The following is a 26,450-nucleotide window of genomic DNA, read 5'->3' as shown; positions in this document are numbered from 1 at the left end:
CCCGATCCAGGCTTGAGGTGAACCATGTTTGGCTGATTTGGCCAGTTCCTTTCTGTGTACTCAATTTAGAGTAACCAGTTAACCTAACCTTCATGTCTTTGGACTGTGGGGGAAACCGGAACACCCGGAGGAAACCCACACAGACACGGGGAGAACTGGCTTGAACCCAGAACCTTCTTTCTGTGAAGTGACAGTGCTAACCACTACACCACCCAAAAATCAAAGTTAGTATGTTTATAAACAATTAAAATGGCCTCTGTGCATCGAAAATTCAGAAATAAATAAACCCAGTAAATAACCGTACACGTTGAAGTAATGTGCCTACTAATAAAATAAAAATTAAATTGCTTGTGAAACAAATACGTGCTGACTATGTCCATGATTTTTTTTTTCGCCCCAAACTTAAACTGGTCCTGTATAAATTTTAACAAACCTTCCATTAGATCACAATTTTGTAACATTTTGATTCCAGTTCCTTTTTGTTAAATCTAAACTGCTTCCTCACTGTCCTGCTCAGCATGGATGATTTGGTCTTCTCTAGATTCCTGCCTGTTGAAAATGAATGGTTACCATAGTAACAGCCTACAATGATAGTAAAAATGTCTTTAGCACAGTTGAGCTTGTTGTAGAAATGTCGCCGGGGGCGGGGCTCTGTGCAATGTTGCGGTAGGCAGTTAAATTAAAACATATCTACAAAAGTACCTTAATAGAGAGTGTAAGTGCAACATAACTCTATATAACTCTACACTGAATCATGTACACTCGCTGGCCATTTTATTAGGAACACCCTTCCCTCCACCTACTGTTCTGTTTGATGCAGTTCTCTAATCAGCCGATTGCTTGATGCATCAAATCATGCAGATACAAATGAAGAGCTTCAGTTAATGTTCAAACATCAGGACGGGAAAAATTGTGATCTTAAAGTGTGACTTTCTTTCACTGTGGCATGGGTGCTGTTTGAGCCCGATGGTGGTGGTGGTCTGAATATTTCAGAAACTGCTGATCTCCTTCCTGGGGTTTTCACACACAACAGTCTCTAGAATTTACACAGAATGGTGCCAAAAACAAAAAACACCGAGTGAGTGAGTGAGTGAGTGAGCGATAGTTCTGTGGGTGGAAAGTAAACAAATGCCTTGTTGATAAGAGAGGTCAGAGGAAAACAGACAGATTCGAGATGGTTTGAGCTTTTTTTTTTGCCAGGAAGGATATAGTAACTCATATAATCACTCTTTACAACTGTGGTGAGCAGAAAAGCATCTCAGCATGCAACAGAAAACAGAACACATTGGGTTCCACTCTGAATCAAGAACAAGGTCCTATTAAAGCGGACGATGAGTGTAGAGGAAAATGTAATTTTTAGACAATTCTTATGACTTTAGTGATCTTTAGAAGAGTAAGCTTCACAGACACTGTGTTGGGAAAAATATAATTTTTTAGAGAATCTGTGCTTCTCAGATTCTTAGAAGGTCAGACACTGTGTCTCATGTTTATATAAGATGAAGAATGTCATTAGTTTCTATTTTCTAGGTTATTGTAAACAAGTGTACAGTGGTGCTTGAAAGTTTGTGAACCCTTTAGAATTTTCTATATTTCTGCATAAATCTGACCTAAAACAGCATCAGATTTTCACACAAGTCCTAAAAGTAGATAAAGAGAACCCAGTTAAACAAATGAGACAAAAATATTATCAGAATCAGAAGCACTTTATTGCCAGGTATGTTACACACATGAGGAATTTGACTCCGGTTCGACTTAGCTTTCATAGTACAGACAGAAAGAAAGTATAGGAAACCCTCCCCACACACACACGCGCACACACACAGAGTCTCACTGCAGTGAACTCCAGGGGGAGAATCACGTTTCTACAGCGACGGCCTTGAAGGCAGTGCTGGCTGGGAGAGCTAAGATAAGATTGGAATTTGTTTAGACTTAAGATGGGTAGACGTGTCCTTTTTCGCTTAACCCGCTTGGTCATTTATTTATTGAGGAAAATGATCCAATATTACGTATCCGTGAGTGGCAAAAGTATGTGACCCTTTGCTTTCAGTATCTGGTGTGACCCCCTTGTGCAACAATAACTGCAACTAAACATTTGCAGTAACTGTTGATCAGTCCTGCACACTGGCTTGGAGGAATTTTAGCCCATTCCTCTGTACAGAACAGCTTCAACTCTGGGATGTTGGTGGGTTTCCTCACATGAACTGCTCGCTTCAGGTCCTTCCACAACATTTCCATTGGATTAAGGTCAGGACTTTGACTTGGCCATTCCAAAACATTAACTTTATTCTTCTTTAACCATTCTTTGGTAGAACGACTTGTGTGCTTAGGATCGTTGTCTTGCTGCATGACCCGCCTTCTCTTGAGATTCAGTTCATGGACAAATGTCCTGACATTTTCCTTTAGAATTCGCTGGTATAATTCAGAATTCATTGTTCCATCAATGATGGCAAGCCGTCTTGGCCCAGATGCAGCAAAACAGGCCCAAACCATGATGCTACCACCACCATGTTTCACAGCTGGGATAAGGTTCTTATGCTGGAATGCAGTGTTTTCCTTTCTCCAAACATACCGCTTCTCATTTAAACCAAAAAGTTCTATTTTGGTCTCATCCGTCCACAAAATTTTTTTCCAATAGCCTTCTGGCTTGTCCATGTGATCTTTAGCAAACTGCAGATGAGCAGCAATGTTCTTTTTGGAGAGCAGTGGCTTTCTCATTGCAACCCTGCCATGCACACCATTGTTGTTCAGTGTTTTCCTGATGGTGGACTCATGAACATTAACATTAGCCAATGTGAGAGAGGCCTTCAGTTACTTAGAAATTACCCTGGGGTCCTTTGTGAACTCGCCGACTAATACATGCCTTGCTTTTGAAGTGATCTTTGTTGGTCGACCACTCCTGGGGAGGATAACTTTTGCCACTCACAGATATGTAATATTGCATCATTTTCCTCAATAAATAAATGACCAAGTATAATATTTTTGTCTCATTTGTTTAACTGGGTTCTCTTTATCTTCTTTTAGGACTTGTGTGAAAATCTGATGCTGTTTTAGGTCATATTTATGCAGAAATATAAAAAATTCTAAAGGGTTCACAAACTTTCAAGCACCACTGTATGTGTGAAGATAGCCAGGAGAGCGAGGTAGTGATAGAGAGGATGCCAAGACTCAACACCCTGAGATTAAGAAGATATCTGATGTGCAAGTTATGTTGTTATTTTGGCAAGTATAAAACAGTGTCTATGGAAATGGAGAGTGCTCCTCTGGGTTCTGAGATGTCCTCTTATAGGAAGTATAATAAACTCATATTTCTGTCTGTTTCTTCCTCAGGTTTTATTATGTTTTTCCACCACGAGTGTATATGTAAGGTGTGTGTGTTTATTATTATAACCCCTGCTCCGAAGGATGGGTGGGGGGGGGGGATACTGGTTTACCTCTCTCCGTCTGTCCAAAACACCCTTTTTCTCAGCAACCACAAATCATAGCCACTTGGTACCAAACTTCAGCTTGGGGTTCCCTACCATGTGTACCGTTTTCAGGTCTGTCACACATCGACTTCCTGTTTATGGACTGAATGTATTTATGAAACATATAGGGTGGATTTACAAAATTTTCGTAGCATTTTTCTCCGCAACTACAAATCGCAACTGCTGGATATTCATAACTGAGTTTCAGCTGGCTATTTTTTTTTTTACAGTTTTCATGTCTGTCAATCTTCTACATCCTATTTATTGACTTAAATTTTTTACTTAACTTACAAGGTAAATCTGTCTGCACAATTTCCGTTTCATTTTTCCAATCGAGTGTGAACCACAACTGTTGTTTGGTAAAAAATGACAGTTTACCAGGATGCTATTTGAAATCCCTGGGGAGAACACTGTTCTTTACTTGTTTCAGGGTTAATTATTTGTTGAAGTCAACATTTATAATAAGTGTCCTATTCCTTCGATTGCTTGTTTGTTGTTTGGTTTCAGTCGGGCACCACCCAAACTGATGATCACATCATCAGCTTTTCTTTGGCTAGTCAGACACAAGGTACGCCACCACTCTTGCTGGAGCAGTTGGGGGTTAGGTGCCTTGCTCAAGGGCACTTCAGCCAGTCCTGCTGGTCCAGGGAATTGAACCAGTGACCTTTTGGTCCCAAAGCTTCTCTGTCCATTAGGCCATGGCTTCCCCGATTGCTTGCATTCTGATATAAGTGGTGGTGGTGGTGGTGGTGAGGGGGGCACACACGTAAGTGAGCAGTAGCTCACAGTTGATCTTGTTATTTCAGTGAGGAGGTGGGTTTTACTTTGAGCAGATCTTTAATATCTGCGGGGAGTTTTGGCCTGTCCTGTGACCACAAGAAAAAACTGACTCGTCTGCTGCCTCCGGCTCGGAAAGTCGCCAGCTTCTTTATTCACTTCTGGAATGTGACGGTGCCCAGACTCAAGCCCAAGCCCTGGAAGACGGCTTATGTCTACAAACAACAGAGAATCTCTGAGGAGTGCTTTTGGTATGGAGCATGTGTTTCTGTCTCTCTCTGTCTCTCTCCATCTATCTCCTTCTCTCTCATCTCTCCTTGTATCTCGTCCTTTACAAATGTCTCTGCCTCTGTCTGCCGCAGGTACATTAACGCACTAGAAGCAGCGACGGCTCAGTTTTCCAATTCTGTCAAAAGGAAGGTGCTGCGCAGTCAAACAGAAGTTGCTGACGCTATATCAGACAAGAAGAGACACAGCAACAGTGAGTAACAAGCCATTAAAGAGTTTTTTTTTCAGGTTTTGGTTGGAAAAAGACGAAAAAGAACCTGTTTTACAATTTATCTGCAAAAAAAAGAAAAAATGTGCTCAAGATTCATTTATCAGCCCTGCGATAACCTGGTGACTTGTCCAGGGTGTACCCCGCCTCTCGCCTATAGTCAGCTGGGATAGGCTCCAGCCTGCCTGCGACCCTGTAGAACAGGATAAGCGGCTACAGATAATGGATGGATGAATGGATGGAAGATGCGTTTATCCTGAAATAAGACAACAATATGGCAGTAAAACCAGCAGAACTAATTTAGAGAGTCTCGGATCAGATGTTTCAAATTCTTTGTTTTATTCTGCATATACACTGCATTGCATAAATATTCACACTCCTTTGACTTTGTCTTTAACATATTTTGCAATTTTTACACTTTATATACCATAAGAAAGTAATAAACCAGCACAGGGTGTGCCTTTATAGGAAAATAATCAGTGACAGGGTGGTGTGATGGGTCCTGACACAAAGTGGAGTAACTCTTACCATCAAGTAAATTATTTTCCAAGTGTTGCCAGGCAAAACAAACCTCACTCGGAAACACTTATTTTATACCTATATGTTGATAATCGTAATATTTCTCAATCATCAGCTGTCAGGGCCTAGTCCTATGAAAACCCATGACCTTCAGTTTGACCTTTCAGGGTCACTTAAGGTCAAAGGTCATGGTGCCAAATGAAAGCCCATATGGCACTTCCTACAAGTTGGTAATGGTAAATATCTGTCTACCATCAACGATTTTCAAGTTCTCATGAATGGAGGTAAGCAGTAGCAAAACAGAATACATGTGCATCAATGAGAATGGGGATCAGAGTGTAGTGAAGATGCAAGGAGTCAACGTAAAGAAAGTTGGTGAATCCAAGTACCTGGGGTCAACTGTGCAGGAAAATGGGGGCTGTGATAGTGAGGTGAGAAAGAGAGTGCAGGCAGGGTGGAGCAGTTGAAGAAGGATTTCGGGAGTCATTTGTGATAGGAAAGTCCCAGCAAAAGTGAAAGGTAAGATGTATAAGACAGTAGTGAGACCAGCTGTGATGTATGGATTGGAGACCGTACCCTTAACGAAGAGGCAGGAGGCAAAGTTGGAGGTGGTGGAGTTGAGGATGTGAAGGTTTGCAATGGGAGTGACAAGGTTGGACAGGATAAGGAATGAGTACATCAGAGGGACAGCACACGTGGAGAGCTTGGGGATTAAGCTAAGAGAGATGAGACTGAGATGGTATGGGCACATCCTGAGAAGAGATGCAGAGCATGTTGGAAGGAGAATGTTGAGGATGGAGCTGCCAGGCAAACGAAAACGAGGAAGGCCAAAGAGGAGTTACATGGATGTGGTGAGAGAGGACATGAAAGTGGCAGGTGTGGTAGAGAAGGATGCAGAAGACAGGGAGCAATGGAGATGAAAGATCTGCTGTGGCGACCCCTAATTGGGAGCAGCCAGAAGAAGAAGAAGATCAACCATTTTCAAGTTACAGCCCTCTGAAAATCCGTGACCTTGAGCTTGACCTTTCAAGGTCACTCAAGGTCAAAGATCATGGTGCCAAATGAAAGGCCATATGGGAGTTCCTATATGCTCATAATAGTAAACATCTGTCTATCAGCAACCATTTTTCAGTTATAATGGAAAATATGTTATTTTGACCGAAAGGTTGACCTTTCCGGTGACCTTGACCCGATTACCCCCAAAATTTAATCAGGTAATCTATGGACCATTGCCCACCTACCCTGAAAATATGAATTCCATCGATGCAACCGTCTAGATGCTAGATTGTTAACAGGCACACAAACAAAGCATTGCAGGTGCGGTAACAAACAGCATGTTATTGTGTTAAGTCCATTATTCTTTGTATAGTGCAGCAATTTGCGACATTTTTTAAAATCTGTTTGTAGCGCCACCAGCCCATCTAAGTGTAATTGCAGGTGGTGCCCTGGGTTCTGCTTAACCCTGTATATACTCTAGGGTACTGTGTACATTTGTGTCATCAATAGTATGCAAATAAAATGAGAACACTTCAAATTTTAACTGTAGTAATGCACTTCTGGAGTGTTTGACATTAAATGAAATGCCATGGGTGAATGCCTTGAAACAGCTAAATTCTTACACCAATGATAAATTCTCACAAGTCAAATAAGGTTTTAGTTATTTGTATTAAAAATAATAATTTCTCACAGGAATATCAAATAAAAAAATACAGTTACCATAAGGGTAGGCCTAATCAAAACAGAAATAAAATATTCAACTGTAAATAAATCATATACCTTTGTAAATTCCCCTTTTTTTTCAGGTTATTCAAACTTAACAGGTTACATATAACCCCTCTAAACAAAACCAGTTTTAGTCACACACTTCAACCCTATGGGCCTAAAAACATATAACCTAAGCCGGCACTATAGATAAACCTCACTCACAAAGTTCCTGATGCAAGCCTGAATCGTCGCTGGTGTGCGTTGAGGCCGTAAAACATAACGTAACTGGCCACTTCACGCGTGCTGCACAGCAAAACAAAAGAAGGTTAACTCACGCAGATGAAGAGAAATCCGTGCACAGCGAAAGTCCATGCACGGTCGCGGCAGTCTAATTCCGTGCAGTCAGGGGCCCGACTCTTCCGCAGCTCCACAATCTCCGTGAACGGCAAAACACCAGCTGTCCTTCAATCCATTCTCCCCTCACAGCCTAGTTCGTTGAACGCAGGTCATCTGCTGTCTCAGTCAGCTAGCACCAAAACAGTCCCAGCTAGCGAGCTGCTAATCTTTCAAAGTGAGCTATGAAACAAATTCATTCAGAAAATGTCTCTAACACTTCTGCATGTAACCTAGAAAATAGGCTGTCTGTCTGACAACCATAAGGTTCGACTGAGATCAAAATGTAACTCAATTCTCTTCAATGTCCACACGCGTGCTCTCCTCCTGCAGGTTGGCAGCCAGAAAGGAAGTATATTTCGCCTACACAGGATTTCTTTCTCCTGTGACCAGACGTGCAGCTTGTGAACAGGCAAGGCAGGCAACTGCTTGGGGCCCCCTGGCCCAGGGGCCCCCCGAGAGTCGGGGCCCGAGGGCTTATTTATTTTGTTTTTTATTGTTCTTTACCATTGTATTTTCACATTTGGAATTTAAAAAACTTTGGTTTCATACATTTTTCGTTGGTGTCAGATTATTTATAACATATTGGTGATGAACACTGGTCAGAAGGGCCCCCTGGAAATTTTTGCTTGGGGCCACAACAGACTCTAGAATCGCCTCTGCCTGTGACCTCTCACCTCTCCCATTGATTGGCTCATTTTTAAACAGAAACGTAAATTATTTCTTTCATTTCCAACATGTTTTACACTAGAATAGAATATTATTTTACCCCCTGGAAGATTAATTTAATACAGAATATTCGGAAAAAGAGATTTACAAATAAAATAAAGAACTCTCAAAATACAGTGGTTTTGTCTGAATATATAGATCCTCAAAGGAAACTTAACATTTTAATACATTTTCCCTAAGGGTTACATGTTGATATAAAATAATAAGTTGCCATAGAAACATAAACACATTAATATAAACATGCGACTTGGCTTGTACCCAGCACTGCTGTTACAGAAAATGAATCGACAGCGGAAATGAGAGTGAGTCAGAATCGAGTGTAATATTAATCACTGCACGATGTTCCTTAATGAAGTCGATGTTTTATAGTATTTTATTTTTAGTCTCGTATCCTGTTATACATTTTTACTCCTCATGATGTGCACTATTTAAAAAAAAAAAACTAATCGTCTCTTCCTCTTCTCGTCTAGTTTTCATCCTGTGCGGAGGCCCAGAAGAAATCGCTGTGATTAAAAACGTAACGACTGTGAACAAGGAGATCGGTTTCATCCTTATAGATATTTTTAAGTGAGTCTGCTGAATTTGCTCTCATGCTGAAACTTGGTGTCACCCTGTAGGGTTTATAAAGTGTTTTAAAGTGTATATCACGGGTAAATTCAGGAGCAAGATCAATGTAATTCTCCTATTTTATATTAAACTTTGGTCAAATATCTGTAACATTCTGCATTCTCTGCGATTTTTTTTTTACCTTGCGCAATACCAGATAAATTCAGTTGAAATCGAGCCATTTGAGGTGAATTGGTCCGCCTCTGAAAAAACTTGCCATTTGGATTTCCCGGCAAACATTGATTTTCGTGACGTCGCGTGCGGGACGCCTCCCTCTGAATCCTACGTCAGCGCTGATTTGTTTATGAGAAAACGACCTGGTGGTTTTCTGCAAATTTCTTCAACATCATCACGTAAATATTAAAATGGTTAACAGATGTATCATAGGAAGGTGTAGCAACACCAATCTTGATGGGATTAGTACTCATCGTTTCCCAAAAGACCGGACAATGAGAGAGAAATGGGAGCGCTTGGTCTACACAGGCTGTGCACTGAAACCGTGCAAAGCTTGCGCAGCCTGCTGGCGCTTCCGCAGGTGACGTCACAAATCTGGCTCCAGACTCCCTTGGGATTTTTCCAGATGTGTTTTATTTTATTTTTTTCTGCTGTAGACAGATGGCCTTGTGCAAAAAGGGACATACTTTCATATAAAAAAAACCCCAAAATTGGTCCAGAATATGCACTTTAAACTTTTTCCCATCGCTAGTCCCTAATGATGCGATCAAATGGTGGAATAATTTTATTTATTCCCTCCACATTCACTGGATACGAGCAATCGCATGCTCTGATTGGCTACTCTACTACTAGGATATCAGCTCATACCGGTATACCGTGAGTAGAGAGAAACAAAATGGTGGAGCGTGTTGCTGAAGCAACCGAGGATGAAATAAAAACTCTACTCGAAAAAAAGCAACAAAATATAGAATGGAAGTATTTGATGGCAAGGGAGTAACTTTGATTTTGACATTGGTGGGGACACAAAAGTGATCCAAGGCAGAGCTTCCGAAAGGTTTTTTTTTTCCATTAGCAATCATAATTTCATGTCATGCAGATCTTATAGGTTAATGAGGGCAGCCGTGGCCTAATGGTTAGGGAGTTGGTCTTTGGATCCCAGGGTTGCAGGTTCAAATCCCACCCTTACCTCTCCCTACATCTCCATCAATGGCTGAAGTGCCCTTGAGCAAGGCACCTAACCCAACATTGCTCCAGGGACTAAAACCAATACCCTGTACCAAAATAGGAACAGTAAGTCAACTTCAGAGTTCTCAGCCTTACTCACATGTAACTGTACACATAAATGAAACAGAGACAAACTGCTGGCAGATTTCTGTCAGGTCAGTATTCCTATTCTCTGCAGGTATACAGTAGCCTAGCTCTGATGCGTCCTATCACGTTGCTAAGGAGCCGCAGCAATACACACATTTGTCACAAATTGCTCCTGTCATTTCGCTGTCAGTTTGTTTACATTCTTTAAGCATTAAAATTTGTTGAATTTTTTTAGACTGGTTCAAAAGCTCAAAGAAGTTTGAAAATTACAGAACTGAAATGTCCAAGGAAGAATTAAATAAATGTCTAAAGCTATTCTATACCTTGGCACGACAGCGAGATGGCACTTTCTACAAAAAAAACCAACAACACTAAAGTCAATTCATGACGCCATTGATTGTTAGGGTTTTGCTGGGATTCGAACCTGGTTCGTTGGTGTGATGATCCAGCAAACCCCCACTAGGCCACCAGGGGAATGACTCAAATGCAGAGGCGTGAGGCGGAAGTAGAAAAAGTAACAAAAGGTTTATTTATACTATGTACACTATATACAATCCAGGGCAAAACAAAAAAAACAAAAACAAAGAGTATAATTCAAAAAGAAAAAGGCAAAAATGCAAAAGCTCAGAAGATCCACAAAACACAGTACAAAGGAAACTGGAGATAAACATAACAGCACAAAGACTCCGTGACAAGAGGACTGAACTCAGGGGTATAAATACACAAACTAATTAAGGACACAGGTGAAGATAATCAGGACAAACAGGCAATTAACAAAAAACACAAAACACAGGAACAGTGGTGGCCTCTAGAGGCCAAAATAAACATGACACGAAAAAGAAATAACAGCGGCCTCTAGAGGCCAAAACAGTCCTAGTCCTAACAGGACCCCCTCCTCTAGGAGCGTCTCCTGACGTTCCCAGGGCGATCCGGATGGGCCGAATGGAAGTCCCGACACAGTTCTTTATCTAGGACATCCCGAGCAGGAACCCAGCAGCGCTCCTCAGGACCATAGCCCTCCCAGTCCACCAGATATTGCAAGCCGCCGCGGACCCGGCGGGAGTCAAGCAGGCGATTCACAGTGAACACAGTCTGCCCCTGGAAGATGCGGGGGGGTGGGGGGTTCCTAGGGGCAGGGGCATACGTAGACGTCAGTACGGGCCGCAACAGGGAAACATGGAAAGTGGGGTTGATCCTCAGAGTCCGGGGCAACTGGAGCCGGTAGGAGACAGGGTTCACCCTGCGCACCACCTTGAAGGGGCCAATGTAGCGAGGAGCAAGCTTGCGGTTCTCCACCCGCAGTGGAAGGTCCTTAGTGGACAGCCAAACCCGCTGCCCAGGGCGGAAAGTGTGTGCAGGTCTTCTGTGGCGGTTGGCCTGAGTCTGGTTGGTTCTGGAGGTCTGTATGAGGGTCTTCCTGACCTTGCTCCAGGTCTTGCGACACCGTCTCACATATTGGTTGACCGAGGGCACCCCCGCGTCCTCCTCCTGGTCCGGGAACAGAGGTGGCTGGAACCCGAATTGGCACTGGAATGGCGACAGCTTGGTGGCCGATGACTGCAGGGTGTTGTGGGCGTACTCTGCCCATGGCAGCCAGGTGCTCCATGATGTCGGGTTATCCATAGCCAGGCCTCGCAGGGTGGTTTCCAGGTCCTGGTTGAGCCTCTCCGTCTGACCATTGGACTGTGGGTGAAACCCAGAGGAGAGGCTGGCAGTGGCTCCGATGACCTTGCAGAACCCGTGCCACACTCGGGAGGAGAACTGGGGCCCTCGGTCTGAGACGATGTCCTGTGGAAGACCAAAGACTCGGAAGACATGATTAAATATAAGTTTCGCTGTTTCAAGAGCAGAGGGGAGTTTGCACAGAGGTATGAAGCGGCAGGCCTTGGAGAATCTGTCAACAATGACCAAAATGACCATGTTACCTTGTGACTCAGGGAGACCCGTGATGAAGTCGACTGCCACGTGGGACCAGGGACGCCGGGGAATGGTCAGAGGATGCAGGAGACCCTGGGGACGCTGTCGTGGGTTCTTGGTTCTGGTGCAAACCTCACAGGACAGGACAAATGACCTTACTTCCTGCTCCATGTTAGGCCACCAGAAGCGTCTTTTCAGGAAGTCCAGGGTCCTCTGAGCTCCCGGGTGGGCGGTGAGAGGGGAAGAGTGACCCCACTGGAGAACCTTGGCCCGGGCTTGATGTGGGACGTACAAGAGGCCCGGTGGCCCCGTCCCAGGACCGGGGTCCTGGCGTTGGGCTCGTCGAACAGCCTCCTCAATACCCCAGCGGACAGGGGCCACAATCCGGGACACCGGGATAATAGGCCCGACTTCATTCTCCCTGTTAGTGGCAGAGAACAGCCTGGACAGTGCGTCAGGTTTGGTGTTCTTGGAGCCGGGACGGTACGAGAGGGTGAAGTCAAACCGACTGAAAAACAGGGCCCACCTAGCCTGTCGAGGGTTCAGTCTCTTGGCTTGCTGGAGGTACTCCAGGTTCTTGTGGTCAGTCCAAACCAGGAATGGATGTTGCGCTCCCTCCAGCCAGTGCCTCCACTCCTCAAGGGCCAGTTTGACCGCTAACAGTTCTCGATCCCCCACATCGTACCGGGACTCCGCAGGACTCAGGCGGTGGGAGAAGTAAGCGCAGGGGTGCAGCTTTCCTTCCGAACGTTGAGAGAGTACCGCGCCGACACCACTGTCCGAGGCGTCCACCTCCACGATGAATGGTTGGGAGGTGTCCGGGAGGACCAGAATGGGTGCCGTGCAGAAGCGGACCTTGAGGTCTTTGAACGCCTTTTCTGCCTGAGGAGACCAGCCATAAGATCCACCTGTCCCTTTGGTGAGGTCTGACATGGGTGCTGCCACAGAACTGAAGTTCCTGATGAACTTGCGGTAGAAGTTAGCGAATCCTAAGAACCGCTGAACCTCCTTAACGGACTTGGGAGTAGGCCAGTCCCGGACGGCCAGGGTCTTGGCAGGGTCCATTTGGAGTTGGCCTGTCCATACAATAAATCCCAGAAAGGAGACCTCGGGAACATGAAATTCGCATTTCTGGGCCTTGGCGAACAGATTGTTCTGTAGCAGCCTCTGGAGAACCTGGCGGACATGGTGGCGGTGCTCCTGCATGGTCTTGGAAAAGATAAGGATGTCATCGAGGTAGACAAAGACGTACAGGTTAATCATGTCCCTTAAGACGTCGTTGATTAGGGCCTGAAAAACAGCTGGTGCGTTGGTGAGTCTGAAGGGCATCACCTGGTATTCGTAGTGCCCAGACGGGGTGTTAAAGGCAGTCTTCCACTCGTCTCCCTGTCGGATACGGATGAGGTGGTATGCGTTCCGTAGGTCCAACTTGGTGAAGACGGTGGCGCCTTGGAGCAGGTCGAAAGCAGTGGACATCAGCGGAAGGGGATATCGGTTGCGCACAGTGATCTTGTTCAGGCCCCTGTAGTCAATACATGGTCGAAGCCCCCCATCCTTCTTGCCGACAAAGAAGAAGCCGGCACCAGCAGGTGAGGTGGAGGGTCGAATGAACCCAGAGACCAGGGCGTCTTTGAGGTATTCCTCCATAGCCTTGCGTTCTGGCTGAGAGAGGGAAAACAGTCTGCCACGAGGAGGGGTAGTCCCAGGGAGCAAGTCGATGGCACAGTCGTAGGCCCGGTGCGGAGGAAGAACGGCGGCCCTGCTCTTGCTGAAAACTTCCTTGAGATCCCAGTACTCTGTGGGAACTTGAGATAACTCGGTGAGATCAGGGGGCTCGGCAGGAGACACAGGAGAGCTAGAGAGCAGACAAGAGGCATGGCATGCAGGGCCCCATTCCACAACCTGGCTTGTTACCCAGTCTATGCGAGGGTTGTGGCGAATAAGCCAAGGAAGGCCTAGAATAACTGGGAACTCAGGTGAAGGAATCAGGTGCAGGGATATTTCTTCCTTGTGACCTTGAGACTGGAGGAAGACTGGAGAAGTAACTTGGGTGACTCTTCCATCACCTAACGCTTGGCCATCGAGGGCAGACACAGACAGAGGGACTTCAAGAGGTGCAGTAGGTATATTGATGCTTTGGGCGAAGTGAATATCCATAAAGTTCCCAGCCGCCCCTGAGTCTATCAAAGCTTGACAAGAGTGGACAGACTCACCCCAGGAGATGGAGACCGGGATGTAGATTCCTTGACCAGGGAGTCCGGGAGAGAGGGTAGGCCCCGTCACAACCCTCCCTCGGCTGGACGGGGCGGTCCTTTTCCCAAGAGTTCGGGACATGATGCTCGGAAGTGACCAGGCTTGCCACAGTAGATGCAGCACTTGTCCCTCCTTCTGCGCTCCCTCTCAGATGCGGAGAGGCGAGTACGACCCACTTGCATGGGTTCTGGACAGTCACTGAAGGAGGTAGATGGTCTCCAGGTAGAGGTAGGGAGGCTGGGGGGGCTCAAGGCTTGGTGGCGTTCTCTCATCCTGTTGTCCAGACGAATAGCATGTGAGATGAGGGTTTCGAGGTCACTTGGGCATCCAATAGAGGCCAGACCGTCCTTGATGGGGTCAGACAGACCATGGTGGAAGGCTGACATCAGGGCAGTCTCGTTCCATCCACTTACTGCTGCGAGCGTTCGGAACGAGATGGCGTAATCTGCGACGCTTCCTCCTTGCCGGATGGACATGAGCTTTCGGGCTGCGTCGGTACTGATGTCTGCCTGATCGAAGACCCGAAGCATCTCTTCAGAAAACAGCTGGAAATCAAAGCACTCAGGTCCCTGTCTTTGCCAGATAGCAGTAGCCCAGGCTCGCGCCTTACCAGCTAATAAGGTGATCACAAAGGCAATCTTGCGGCGATCCGTAGTGTAGGTGGTAGGCTGAAGCTCAAAGGTGAGTTGACACTGGGTAAGGAACTCTCGGCACTCACTGTGCTTGCCGTCATACCTCTGTGGTGCAGGAAGGCTGGGTTCGCGAGGTGAAGAAGGCAGCATGGCAGGAGGCACTGGAGCAGGAGTGGGAGCTGGATCAGGAGCAGGAGATGCAGGCAGAGATGTCAGCTGTGCCAGGGTTTTCCCAATTTGCTGAAGCAGTTCCTCGTGGCGAGCAAGGGCCTCACGTTGGCTGGTGAGTGTACGTCCATGAGCGTCCATGGTCGCTCCGAAGCGTGTCAAAGCTGCCATAATTCCCTGAAGGTTGGCCGGGTAGACAGTTGAAGCAGCCTCTGCTGAGTCGGTCATGACGGAGTCTTTCTGTTAGGGTTTTGCTGGGATTCGAACCTGGTTCGTTGGTGTGATGATCCAGCAAACCCCCACTAGGCCACCAGGGGAATGACTCAAATGCAGAGGCGTGAGGCGGAAGTAGAAAAAGTAACAAAAGGTTTATTTATACTATGTACACTATATACAATCCAGGGCAAAACAAAAAAAACAAAAACAAAGAGTATAATTCAAAAAGAAAAAGGCAAAAATGCAAAAGCTCAGAAGATCCACAAAACACAGTACAAAGGAAACTGGAGATAAACATAACAGCACAAAGACTCCGTGACAAGAGGACTGAACTCAGGGGTATAAATACACAAACTAATTAAGGACACAGGTGAAGATAATCAGGACAAACAGGCAATTAACAAAAAACACAAAACACAGGAACAGTGGCGGCCTCTAGAGGCCAAAATAAACATGACACGAAAAAGAAATAACAGCGGCCTCTAGAGGCCAAAACAGTCCTAGTCCTAACATTGATAGGTTTTTAAAAGTTTGCCTATGTTTTGTATAAAGTTTTTATTTATTGTATTTGCAAAAAATGAAAATAAAAATGCTCTGCTTCTCAAAACCCAGTGAATGTGGATAGAATAAAACAGTTATTCCACTCAATCTCATTGTACATGAATTATAGACAACTCAGTGCTACGCACCTCGTTGGCTATCAGCTCATGTACGACTCAATTTCGTGGAATAACTGTTAAATATAATGATGTGGTGAATATTAATACTGCAGTACTGAATATTAATACTGGGTTATTAGGGGTGGGTTGATTCATTCGATATGAGGCTCTCGGTTCGGTACGTCTGCATTTCGAGCGATACATTCAACACACTGCAGAATACTCAAGGATATTTTATGTGAGGTGTGGAATAAATATTTAAACTCAATCAAGCCCAGATTGTTGTAACTTCCTCTTTATCTCAAATCTGTAGAGATTAAGAGGATTTAAAAGAAAACATATTTGTCCCAGGGGCGGCACAGTGGTGTAGTGGTTAGCATGATCACTTCACAGCAAGAAGGTCCTGGGTTCAAGCCCAGTGGCCGGCAAGGGCCTTCCTGTGTGGAGTTTGCATGTTCTCCCCGTGTCTGTGTGGGTTTCCTCCGGGTGCTCCGGTTTCCCACACAGTCCAAAGACATGCAGGTTAGGATAAGTGATGGCTCTAAATTGACCGTAGGTGTGAATGTGAGTGTGAATGGTTGTTTGTCTCTATGTGTCAGCCCTGTGATGATCTGGCAACTTGTCCAGCCTCTCACCAATAGTCAGCTGGGATAGGCTCCAGCTCACCTGCGATCCTGCATAGGATAAGAGGCTACATTGGCTACCAGGCACATTGTTTGTTTCACAAGCTAATATGCTAACAAACTACTAGCATGCTCCAGGGTGTAATCCCATTCCATAAACACTGTAGATGAAAATACACGCCTGGAAGTTGGTTGGATTTGCTAAATTGCCCCGAGGCGCGAGCGAATGTGTGTTCCTGCCTTGTACCCAGCGTTCAGAGGATATGCTCCAGATCTATCATGGCCCTGACTCTTATTGAAGATCAGTAAATAAAATGCATACAATACTATGCAAAAGTCTTGGCACCCTTTTTTTTCCATACCAAAGAAGTTATAGATTTCTATTTTATAATGTCTACAGTACATTATCGAGTCAAAACAGTTTGGTTCATTTTTCCAGCACAGAAAAACATTTTTTTGTATCTGAGCAGCATATTCCATCCATAAAAGAGCACTTTTCAGATTAAAAAAGAAAACATAATGAAGGCTACTGGCAAAATTTTGATGCAAAATGAAGAAGCCAGTGTGACAGTCAAAGTTTCCAGAAGAACTGTGGCTGGTTCTGTAAGATGCTCAGTAAAACCTACAGCTCATCATCTTTTTATAATAAGCAGCAAAGTTTGTTTGTTTGTTTGTCTTGAGCTAACGTTGCCATTTCTCGACATATTTTCACCAAATTTGGCAAGTAGGTCTGGGGATGAGCTGGAATTTTGCAGATATAAACAAAATTCATGTACCGTATGGGCCCCAGGGAGGTCCCTGCAGAGCACAACATCCACCCACCCCCTCCCTCAATGCCCTTCACGTTACATTTATCAACAAAAACTCTCGACAGATCTTCATTAAACTTGGCACGTCAGTACAGGAAATAGCCATAATTTGGCAGAACTCAGAAATTCCATCTTTGGGCCCCAGCAGGTCCCCAGTAGGCCCAAATGTTTGGATTTTTGTTTGTCTTGGGTTAACATCACCATTTCTCAATGGATCTTCACCAAATTTGACATGGAAGTCTGGGGACAACCCAGAATTTTGCAAAACCCGAGCAATGCTGGGTAACCTGCTAGTTTCCTTATAAAACTGCACTCACTGTATCTGAGTACAGTGAGTGCTGTTTTTTAAAAGCAAAGGGTTGTCTCACACCAAATATTGACTTTGTTTCATTTATTCATTTCTTATGGCTTACTGATTACTGTTTATAGTATTTTTTTTAATGTTGAAACATTTCATTTCATTATTTTTAAGCCATTTTTGGATTTTTTTCTGGCTCTCAGTCATGGATATCACATGAACACATCATCATATGAGTTTATGAGGGACGTATTGGTGCTGACCATGAACAACGTACGGAACTACAGTCTGCCCGAATGGCCCTACGGTCCCACTGTAAGTTTGAAGCATAGTGTCGTTAAACACTGCACAATTTAATACACTTATCAAAAATAAGCTATGATATAGTTAATATACTCTCTCTCTCTGTAGACGCTGAACGATTATGTTGCAGGTTATTATGACGGCGTGGTTCTCTTCAGTGAAGTGATGAGGGAGATGTTAAGCACGAATCACGGCCCGGATTCAGGAAACGCCATCACCAGCAGTGAAAACCCTTTCCGAAACCGGTCCTTTGTGGGTAAGGTCACATTTTCCTCCGGCACATTTTCATGATCCTCAGGCAGCCATGTTGAATTACAAATCCTCCAGTCATTGAACTAAAAAATGAGCCATGGTGTACTCCGAGGAAATGTTCAGATATCAATGATCCAAGCCCAACCTCTTTCTCTATCTCAGTCTCATCCCCTTTTTCTCTCTCTCTATCTTTCTACTCTCTTTATGTTTTCACTGTTTCACTCACCACATCAGCGGTGTCTAAAATAGGTGTGTGTTTCTATATCTGAGAGTTGTCATTATTAATACATTGCTCTGTGTGTGTGTGTGTGTGTGTGTGTGTGTGTGTGTGTGTGTGTGTGTGTGTTTGGGATCAGGATTGGGCGGACGCTATGATTTGGATGAAAACGGAGACAGAAATGTGAATTTTTCACTGATGTACACAAGCAGCAGGACTCAGGTCAGCCATTTATTACACATTACACTGGTGTGTACTTTACACTGCCTCATCAGTAATAATAATAATAATAATAATAATAATAATAATAATAATAATAATAATCTGATAACATAGCTAATGGTTCTTCCAGTAATGCTAAATAAAGCACGCCTACTCAAAGCTAAGTAACAGTTATTCCACAAAATCGAGTCGTACATGAGCTGATAGCTGGTGAGGCGCATAGCACCGAGATTGAGTGGAATAACTGTTTTATTCTGTCCACATTCACTGGGTTTTGAGAAACAGAGCATTTTTATTGTTATTTATTTATTTTTATTTAATAAATAAAAACTTTATGCAAAACGTCCGACGAAATAATTTCTGCTTAGAATGTAAACAAACCGGCGAAATGGCAAGAGCAATTTGTGAAAAATGTAATAATAATAATAATAATAATAATAATAATAATTCTTGAAAAATAAACAAAAAACATATGTTCTTACCATCAAATACTTTCATATTTTCCATTTTTTTTTTGCTTTTGTTTTTTTTTTTTAAATATTTTTTAGGATTTTGTTTTCGAGTCGAGTTTTTATTTCATCTTTGGTTGGTTCAGTAACACGCTCTACCATTTTGTTTTTCTCTACTCACGGTATATGAGCTGATATCCTAGTAGTAGACTAGCCGATCAGCGTGCACGACTGCTCATATCCAATGAATGTGGATAGAATAATGTCAATTTTATAACTTTTAAACTGATGAAATAAAATGTTTACGTTGGTACTTACCTAAATTTGATGATGTTTCTGGAAAAATCTGTCGAAAAGCCTCAGCATTTTCATCACAGATTATGTTAAAGCTGAATTTCTTTAGTGATTATACAGGGTTAGTCATAATTATGTTAACACTTAAATGGTAGAAACCATTTATTCACAAAACATACATCATATGTGCAAGATGATTTACAGGACGGTCTGCACCATCTGTAAGTAGACGTCTGACGCCACTGTTGGGGTGTCAAAAAAAGTAGGGCCCAATTACGCCAGCAGGGATCACGGCGCACCACACATTCAGGAGAAAAAGAATCCATTAGTGTTAACATCATTTTGATGGTGATCTTTTATTTTTCTGGCATCCTTATTTTTATTTCTAGTACAAGACATTGTTTGTGTTCGACACCTCCAACAATAAGATCACACTGAACGACAATAACCCTGACCTGCCCTGGGCTGGCTCCCGACTTCCTGAAGACAAATCTGCAAACGGTAGGAACGCAATAATCAAACTTGGCATGTTCAGGCCTATTAGATACACTTCTGTGGACATTTCCTCATGCTGCATTATTTATGTTGAATTTCCCGTGTGTGTGTGTGATGTACCTTGCAGGCCTGGAGACCCATGATATCATCATGATTGTGCTTGGAATCAGCGTCATACTGGCTACCGCTATTGCTTTGATCTTCTACAGGTAACATACATAATATAATATAACACAATATTCATCTTAAATCTTGCAGATCTGCTGATAATTTGACGAATCTGGTAAGACACAAGTACGCCCAGCTTGGCTTGTTTGTCCGACATGACGAAGGGCTTGTACAGATTTCCTCCTGGTTTGAGCTTAACCAAGTCCAGATCGAAATAACAACACAAAAAATACAAAATGAACCTGATTACACGTGCAGCTATAACACACAGGATTAGAGCTGATCCACAGCTTCCTCACTACTTACAAAGAATCATCTGAGCACCTTAGAAATAGAACCTGTACAAGACCCAAGAGAAACACGGGACATTTTAAGGATAATTTTTTAATAGGTAACATTTAGCTATATTCTTTTTAATTTTGTAGTATTTTTCATAATTGTAAATATTGTAATTATGGTGCATTATCTTTTTTTATCTATCTTAATTTGTAACATCTGATATGTATTTTTATCCAATGAAAGCGGCTAGAGATAATGAGATGAGATAAAGATTATTATTATTATTACATTGCGAACATACATGTTGAGAATCTATAAAAACAATCGGAGTATTTGTTACATCCTGCGTGATTAAATATGAGCTCAAGGCCAGAAGTGAAATGTGTATGATTAACAAAATAATAATCTAAATATTTGTTATTGTCATGATCTAGAGTGCTGGGGAGTTCCCATAGCCCATTCTGTTATGGATCAGGTCTCGAACTTGCGGTTCTCGTAAATGTTCTATGATTCCCAGAACTGGATCCATGTTGGAGAAAACGGGTCAAATTTAGAAATTGATCAAATTAAAATAAATAAATAAATAAAAGACATAAATAAAAAACAAACAATTTATTAATGTCAAACCCTGCATGCCTTATTTGCATATTCTTGTTGAGTTTGATTTGGGTGTTTTTTGGTGTGTGTGTGTGTGTGTGTGTTTCTACAGACAGAACCGGAAGCAGCGCTCCAATCAGAAGAAATGGTCTCATATCAACTCCAATCTCATCACGCCCCTCGACAGCAAAGAGTCAAACCAAATCTCTCTCAAAGTAACACACACACACACACACACACACACACACACACACACACACACACACACAAATAATTCTGAGTTTGAAAGCAGAACTGCTGTGTAACAGTGTAAATCTGTACTGTACTCTCCTTTAGTTGTGTGTAGTTGTGTATGCTGTAAACGTTTACTGTGATGTGTTTGTTCCTGTTGATCAGATCGATGAGGATAAGAGGAGAGACAGCACCTATCAGATACGGAGAGGACGCTATGACAAAAAGGTTTTACTGTTCTTCTTCCTCCTCCTCTCTCTGTGTTTGTGACCCACACTGCAGCAAGGCCATGCACTCAGTGACTCTGTCTGTCTGTACCTCCAACCACCCAGTCGTCCCAGTATCTATCTATCTATCTATCTATCTATCTATCTATCTATCTACAACCCCGATTCCAAAAAAGTTGGGACAAAGTACAAATTGTAAATAAAAACGGAATGCAATAATTTCCAAATCTCAAAAACTGATATTGTATTCACAATAGAACATAGACAACATATCAAATGTCAAAAGTGAGACATTTTGAAATTTCATGCCAAATATTGGCTCATTTGAAATTTCATGACAGCAACACATCTCAAAAAAGTTGGGACAGGGGCAATAAGAGGCTGGAAAAGTTAAAGGTACAAAAAAGGAACAGCTGGAGGACCAAATTGCAACTCATTAGGTCAATTGGCAATAGGTCATTAACATGACTGGGTATAAAAAGAGCATCTTGGAGTGGCAGCGGCTCTCAGAAGTAAAGATGGGAAGAGGATCACCAATCCCCCTAATTCTGCACCGACAAATAGTGGAGCAATATCAGAAAGGAGTTCGACAGTGTAAAATTGCAAAGAGTTTGAACATATCATCATCTACAGTGCATAATATCATCAAAAGATTCAGAGAATCTGGAAGAATCTCTGTGCGTAAGGGTCAAGGCCGGAAAACCATACTGGGTGCCCGTGATCTTCGGGCCCTTAGACGGCACTGCATCACATACAGGCATGCTTCTGTATTGGAAATCACAAAATGGGCTCAGGAATATTTCCAGAGAACATAATCTGTGAACACAATTCACCGTGCCATCCGCCGTTGCCAGCTAAAACTCTATAGTTCAAAGAAGAAGCCGTATCTAAACATGATCCAGAAGCGCAGACGTCTTCTCTGGGCCAAGGCTCATTTAAAATGGACTGTGGCAAAGTGGAAAACTGTTCTGTGGTCAGACGAATCAAAATTTGAAGTTCTTTATGGAAATCAGGGACGCCGTGTCTTTCGGACTAAAGAGGAGAAGGACGACCCAAGTTGTTATCAGCGCTCAGTTCAGAAGCCTGCATCTCTGATGGTATGGGGTTGCATTAGTGCATGTGGCATGGGCAGCTTACACATCTGGAAAGACACCATCAATGCTGAAAGGTATATCCAGGTTCTAGAGCAACATATGCTCCCATCCAGACGACGTCTCTTTCAGGGAAGACCTTGCATTTTCCAACATGACAATGCCAAACCACATACTGCATCAATTACAGCATCATGGCTGCGTAGAAGAAGGGTCCGGGTACTGAACTGGCCAGCCTGCAGTCCAGATCTTTCACCCATAGAAAACATTTGGCGCATCATAAAACGGAAGATACGACAAAAAAGACCTAAGACAGTTGAGCAACTAGAATCCTACATTAGACAAGAATGGGTTAACATTCCTATCCCTAAACTTGAGCAGCTTGTCTCCTCAGTCCCCAGACGTTTACAGACTGTTGTAAAGAGAAAAGGGGATGTCTCACAGTGGGAAACATGGCCTTGTTCCAACTTTTTTGAGATGTGTTGTTGTCATGAAATTTAAAATCACCTAATTTTTCTCTTTAAATGATACATTTTCTCAGTTTAAACATTTGATATGTCATCTATGTTCTATTCTGAATAAAATATGGAATTTTGAAACGTCCACATCATTGCATTCCATTTTTATTTACAATTTGTCCCAACTTTTTTGGAATCAGGGTTCGTTCTATCTATCTATCTATCTATCTATCCCAGTCTCTGTCTGTCTGTCTGTCTATCCTTCCCTCCCTCCAGCCAGCCATCCTTCCATTGCTCACCTATCCATCCATCTATCCGCTCATCCACACATACAATATATTTATGCATATATATATCTGTATCTTGTTTGTTCAAACTCTCTCTCTCTCTCTTTTTCTAGCCTGTCATTCTCAAAGAACTGAGACATACTGATGGAAATTTCTTGGAGGACCAGCGCATTGAACTGAATGCTGTAAGTAACATCCCTCCCTCCATCCCTCCATCCCGTCTGTCTGAACTCTCCGTTAGTCCTGACGTAACACTCGTGTGTGTGTGTGTGTGTGTGTGTGTGTGTATTGTTTTAGGCTCTGAGTAAAAGTCACCTTATCTGCAGTTTTATAGTAAAACGCTTTGTGTGAATCCCATCCTGATTGTTTATGGCAGGAAGTTTGTTTATTATCTATCAGCTACGTAAAGTGCAGAAGATTTGTATGTGAAAATGACCCCAGCCTGGTTTTTCTCCGCACTGAACTCGTCGTTCTTTAGGGCCTCACGCTTCATCATCTACAGCTCATGTGAATTCTCTTTCAAATGGAAAAACTTAAACTTTTTGACCGATCCGTTTTTTCAAATCAGACATCAAAGTTTACGGCACATTTTTGGTTGACATGATGGTATTTTGTATTTATTGTGAGCATCTTTAGAAAACTCATAATGGAAATAATGGAATTAATACTATGTCTTTCTTTGGATATTAAAAGTTGCTATAGATTGAGATCTAGTTTATGTAATTTACATGCATGCAAAACAAAAATGTTTAAATGGGTCTTAGTAGGGCATCAATGGGAAGTAAATTGGTTTTCATCCTTTTACTTATTCATCTGTCTGTCTCTCAGCTGCTGCAGATCGATTACTATAACCTCACAAAGTTCTACGGCACGGTGAAGTTCGAGTACGGAGTGTTTGGCGTGTTTGAGTACTGCGAGCGAGGTTCTCTGAGGGTAACGTTCACACACACACACACACACTCCTCAAGGCCTCTGAGAACAAAACTAAACTCTCTGACTGTCTGAGATTTCTGTAACAGTGTGTAGGAAGTGTTTAAGTGTTTATTTTACCCGTCTGTGGAAATATATTTGATGCTCCTGTTTCAGTATGTCCTCAACGATAAGATCTCGTACCCAGAGGAGAGCTTCATGGACCTGGAGTTTAAAATCTCTGTCATGTATGACATTGCAAAGGTACGCACGTACAGTAAAGAGGAAAGCGCCAGTGTTCACATCCCTTTCTCGTTTTTACTTTGAGGAAATCGCTCAGTACTTTATGAGCCTTTCCAATGTTTTATTACCTGAAGTCTGGATTTTATGAGCCCTTTGGGAAAGTGCGGAACAAGGTTGCTTACTTATATGTGTAAGCAAGCACAATAAAATACTGAATACATTTTTTTAAATAACATGATTTGCGACAATTTTCCAGCCAACTTGTACTGTATTCTGCTAGCAAGTTAGCACTGATGGGGGAAAAAACTATATTGCTGTTAGTTCCAGTAACAGTATTTTACTCCAACACACTTTTCCATTCCCTTGTGCTGTAATTGTTGACTTGTTTCGTGACCAGGTCCCAACGGAGACACTAACTCGATCACCGAGCCAAGAATTTCAATACGAGGTGTGTCAGAAAAGAAACAGGACTGGGGTCACAAAAAATGTCAAATCCAAACTACAAGTTTTCCCCTTCAAAATAATCCCCCTTGAGTCTAACGCACATTCCCAACCTTCTCCGCAACGCCTCCATGCACTCCTGGAAGGATTCTCCCGGGATTCTCCATAGCTCCGTTGTCACAGCCCTCTTGATGGCTTCTACATCCAGAAAACAGGTCCCCTTGATGACCTTGGGGAAAAGGAAAAAATAAATCACACGGGGCCAGGTTGGGTGAGTAGGGAGGTTGCTCCAGCACAGCAATGTTCTTCTCGGCAAGGAACTACCGGATGCTCAGGGCATTGTGAGCCGGCACATTGTCGTTGTGAAGCAGCCACGAGTTGTCCTGCCACAACTCTTGCCTCTTCTCACGCACTGAATGAAGCAAATGCTGCAGAATCTCTTTGTAGACATGCTGGTTGATCTTCTGGCCCTGTGGCAAGAGCTCTATGTGGACGATGCCCCTCACATTGAAGAAGCACACCAAGTCCTGTTACTTTTCTGACACACCTCGTAACTGATCATTTTGGCTGACATAATGACCTGACATTCGAATTATATGCCATTATCTGTATTTATTTTATTTTTTGTTGTACCTTAATATTGTCAATCTGATACACACTCACTGGCCACTTTAATAGGAACTTGCTCCTGATTCTAAGATCCCTGTCCTTGGCTGCAGGAGTGGAACCTGATGTGTTCTTCTCTCTCTGTTGCATGCTGAGATGCTTTTCTGCTCACCACGGTTGTAAAGAGTGATTATATGAGTTACTATATGCTTCCTGAACCAATCTGTCCATTTTCCTCTGACCCTCTCTTATCAACAAGGCATTTGTTTACTTTCCATCCACAGAACTGTCACTCACTCACTCGATGTTTTTTGTTTTTCGCACCATTCCGTCTGTGTAAACTCACGAGACTTTTGCGTGTGAAAACCCCAGGAAGGAGATCAGCAATTTCTGAAATACTCAAACCAAAAGTACTCATCTGGCTCAAACCGCCACCCATGCCCCAGTGAAAGAAAGTCACACTTCCCTGTGAGATCACAATTTTTCCTGTTCTGATGTTTGAACATTGTGAACATTAACTGAAGCTGATTAGAGAACTGCATCAAACAGCAGGTGGGTGTAGCGGTGTTCCTAATAAAGTGGCCAGTGAGAGCATATCAGTTAGTCCTTAGTATAGTCAGGAACAGTTGTGACATGCACTTCGAAATCGTTAAAGGTGTGTTAATAAGTACGTATTCGAATGCACATAAATCAAAGGGGCAGTAAACATGCCTTAATTAATCATGACCTTGCGTGCTGCTCTGTCTCCTCCGCTTGGTGGATCAGGGAATGTCTTACCTGCACTCCAGTAATTTACGGACACACGGGAGGCTCAAATCCACCAACTGTGTCGTGGACAACCGGATGGTGGTGAAAATCACAGACTTTGGCTGCAATACTATTCTAACCCCAGGGAAAGGTCTGTCATACACACTAGTCTTTTTACTTTTTGTTTATTTCATCGGCCTGATAAAGGTTGAACACCTCTGACACTGTTCACGTCTGTCTGACAGACCTGTGGACTGCTCCTGAACACCTGCGCTTGCTGGGGAGCTCTCAGAAAGGAGACATCTACAGTTTTGCTATCATAGCTCATGAGATCATTCTGAGAGAGTGTCCTTTCTACACTGAGAGCTGCTCCGATGTGGCAGGTAACAACAACAACACTAACTG

The 26,450-nt window shown here is 43.2% G+C and overlaps 1 protein-coding gene across 1 annotated transcript in view; it reads left to right on the top strand.

Moving 5' to 3' along the window:
* Positions 1-26,450, top strand: part of gucy2ca (guanylate cyclase 2Ca) — a 60,366-nt gene that overhangs the window by 17,792 nt on the left and 16,124 nt on the right. The window contains exons 4-18 of the mRNA XM_060904004.1: positions 4,271-4,492; positions 4,604-4,722; positions 8,553-8,649; positions 17,733-17,844; positions 17,941-18,088; positions 18,441-18,523; positions 19,656-19,767; positions 19,889-19,970; positions 20,918-21,020; positions 21,202-21,264; positions 23,213-23,284; positions 23,928-24,032; positions 24,186-24,272; positions 26,064-26,196; positions 26,291-26,428. Of these exons, the coding sequence (XP_060759987.1) occupies positions 4,271-4,492; positions 4,604-4,722; positions 8,553-8,649; positions 17,733-17,844; positions 17,941-18,088; positions 18,441-18,523; positions 19,656-19,767; positions 19,889-19,970; positions 20,918-21,020; positions 21,202-21,264; positions 23,213-23,284; positions 23,928-24,032; positions 24,186-24,272; positions 26,064-26,196; positions 26,291-26,428 (1,676 nt within the window). The remainder of the gene's footprint in view (positions 1-4,270; positions 4,493-4,603; positions 4,723-8,552; positions 8,650-17,732; positions 17,845-17,940; positions 18,089-18,440; positions 18,524-19,655; positions 19,768-19,888; positions 19,971-20,917; positions 21,021-21,201; positions 21,265-23,212; positions 23,285-23,927; positions 24,033-24,185; positions 24,273-26,063; positions 26,197-26,290; positions 26,429-26,450) is intronic.

Source organism: Neoarius graeffei, chromosome 22, assembly GCF_027579695.1.
Source record: "Neoarius graeffei isolate fNeoGra1 chromosome 22, fNeoGra1.pri, whole genome shotgun sequence".
NCBI classification, from domain to species: Eukaryota; Metazoa; Chordata; class Actinopteri; order Siluriformes; family Ariidae; genus Neoarius; species Neoarius graeffei.
The sequence above is the reverse complement of the archived record's forward strand: the minus strand, read 5'-3'. Positions and strand labels throughout refer to the sequence as shown.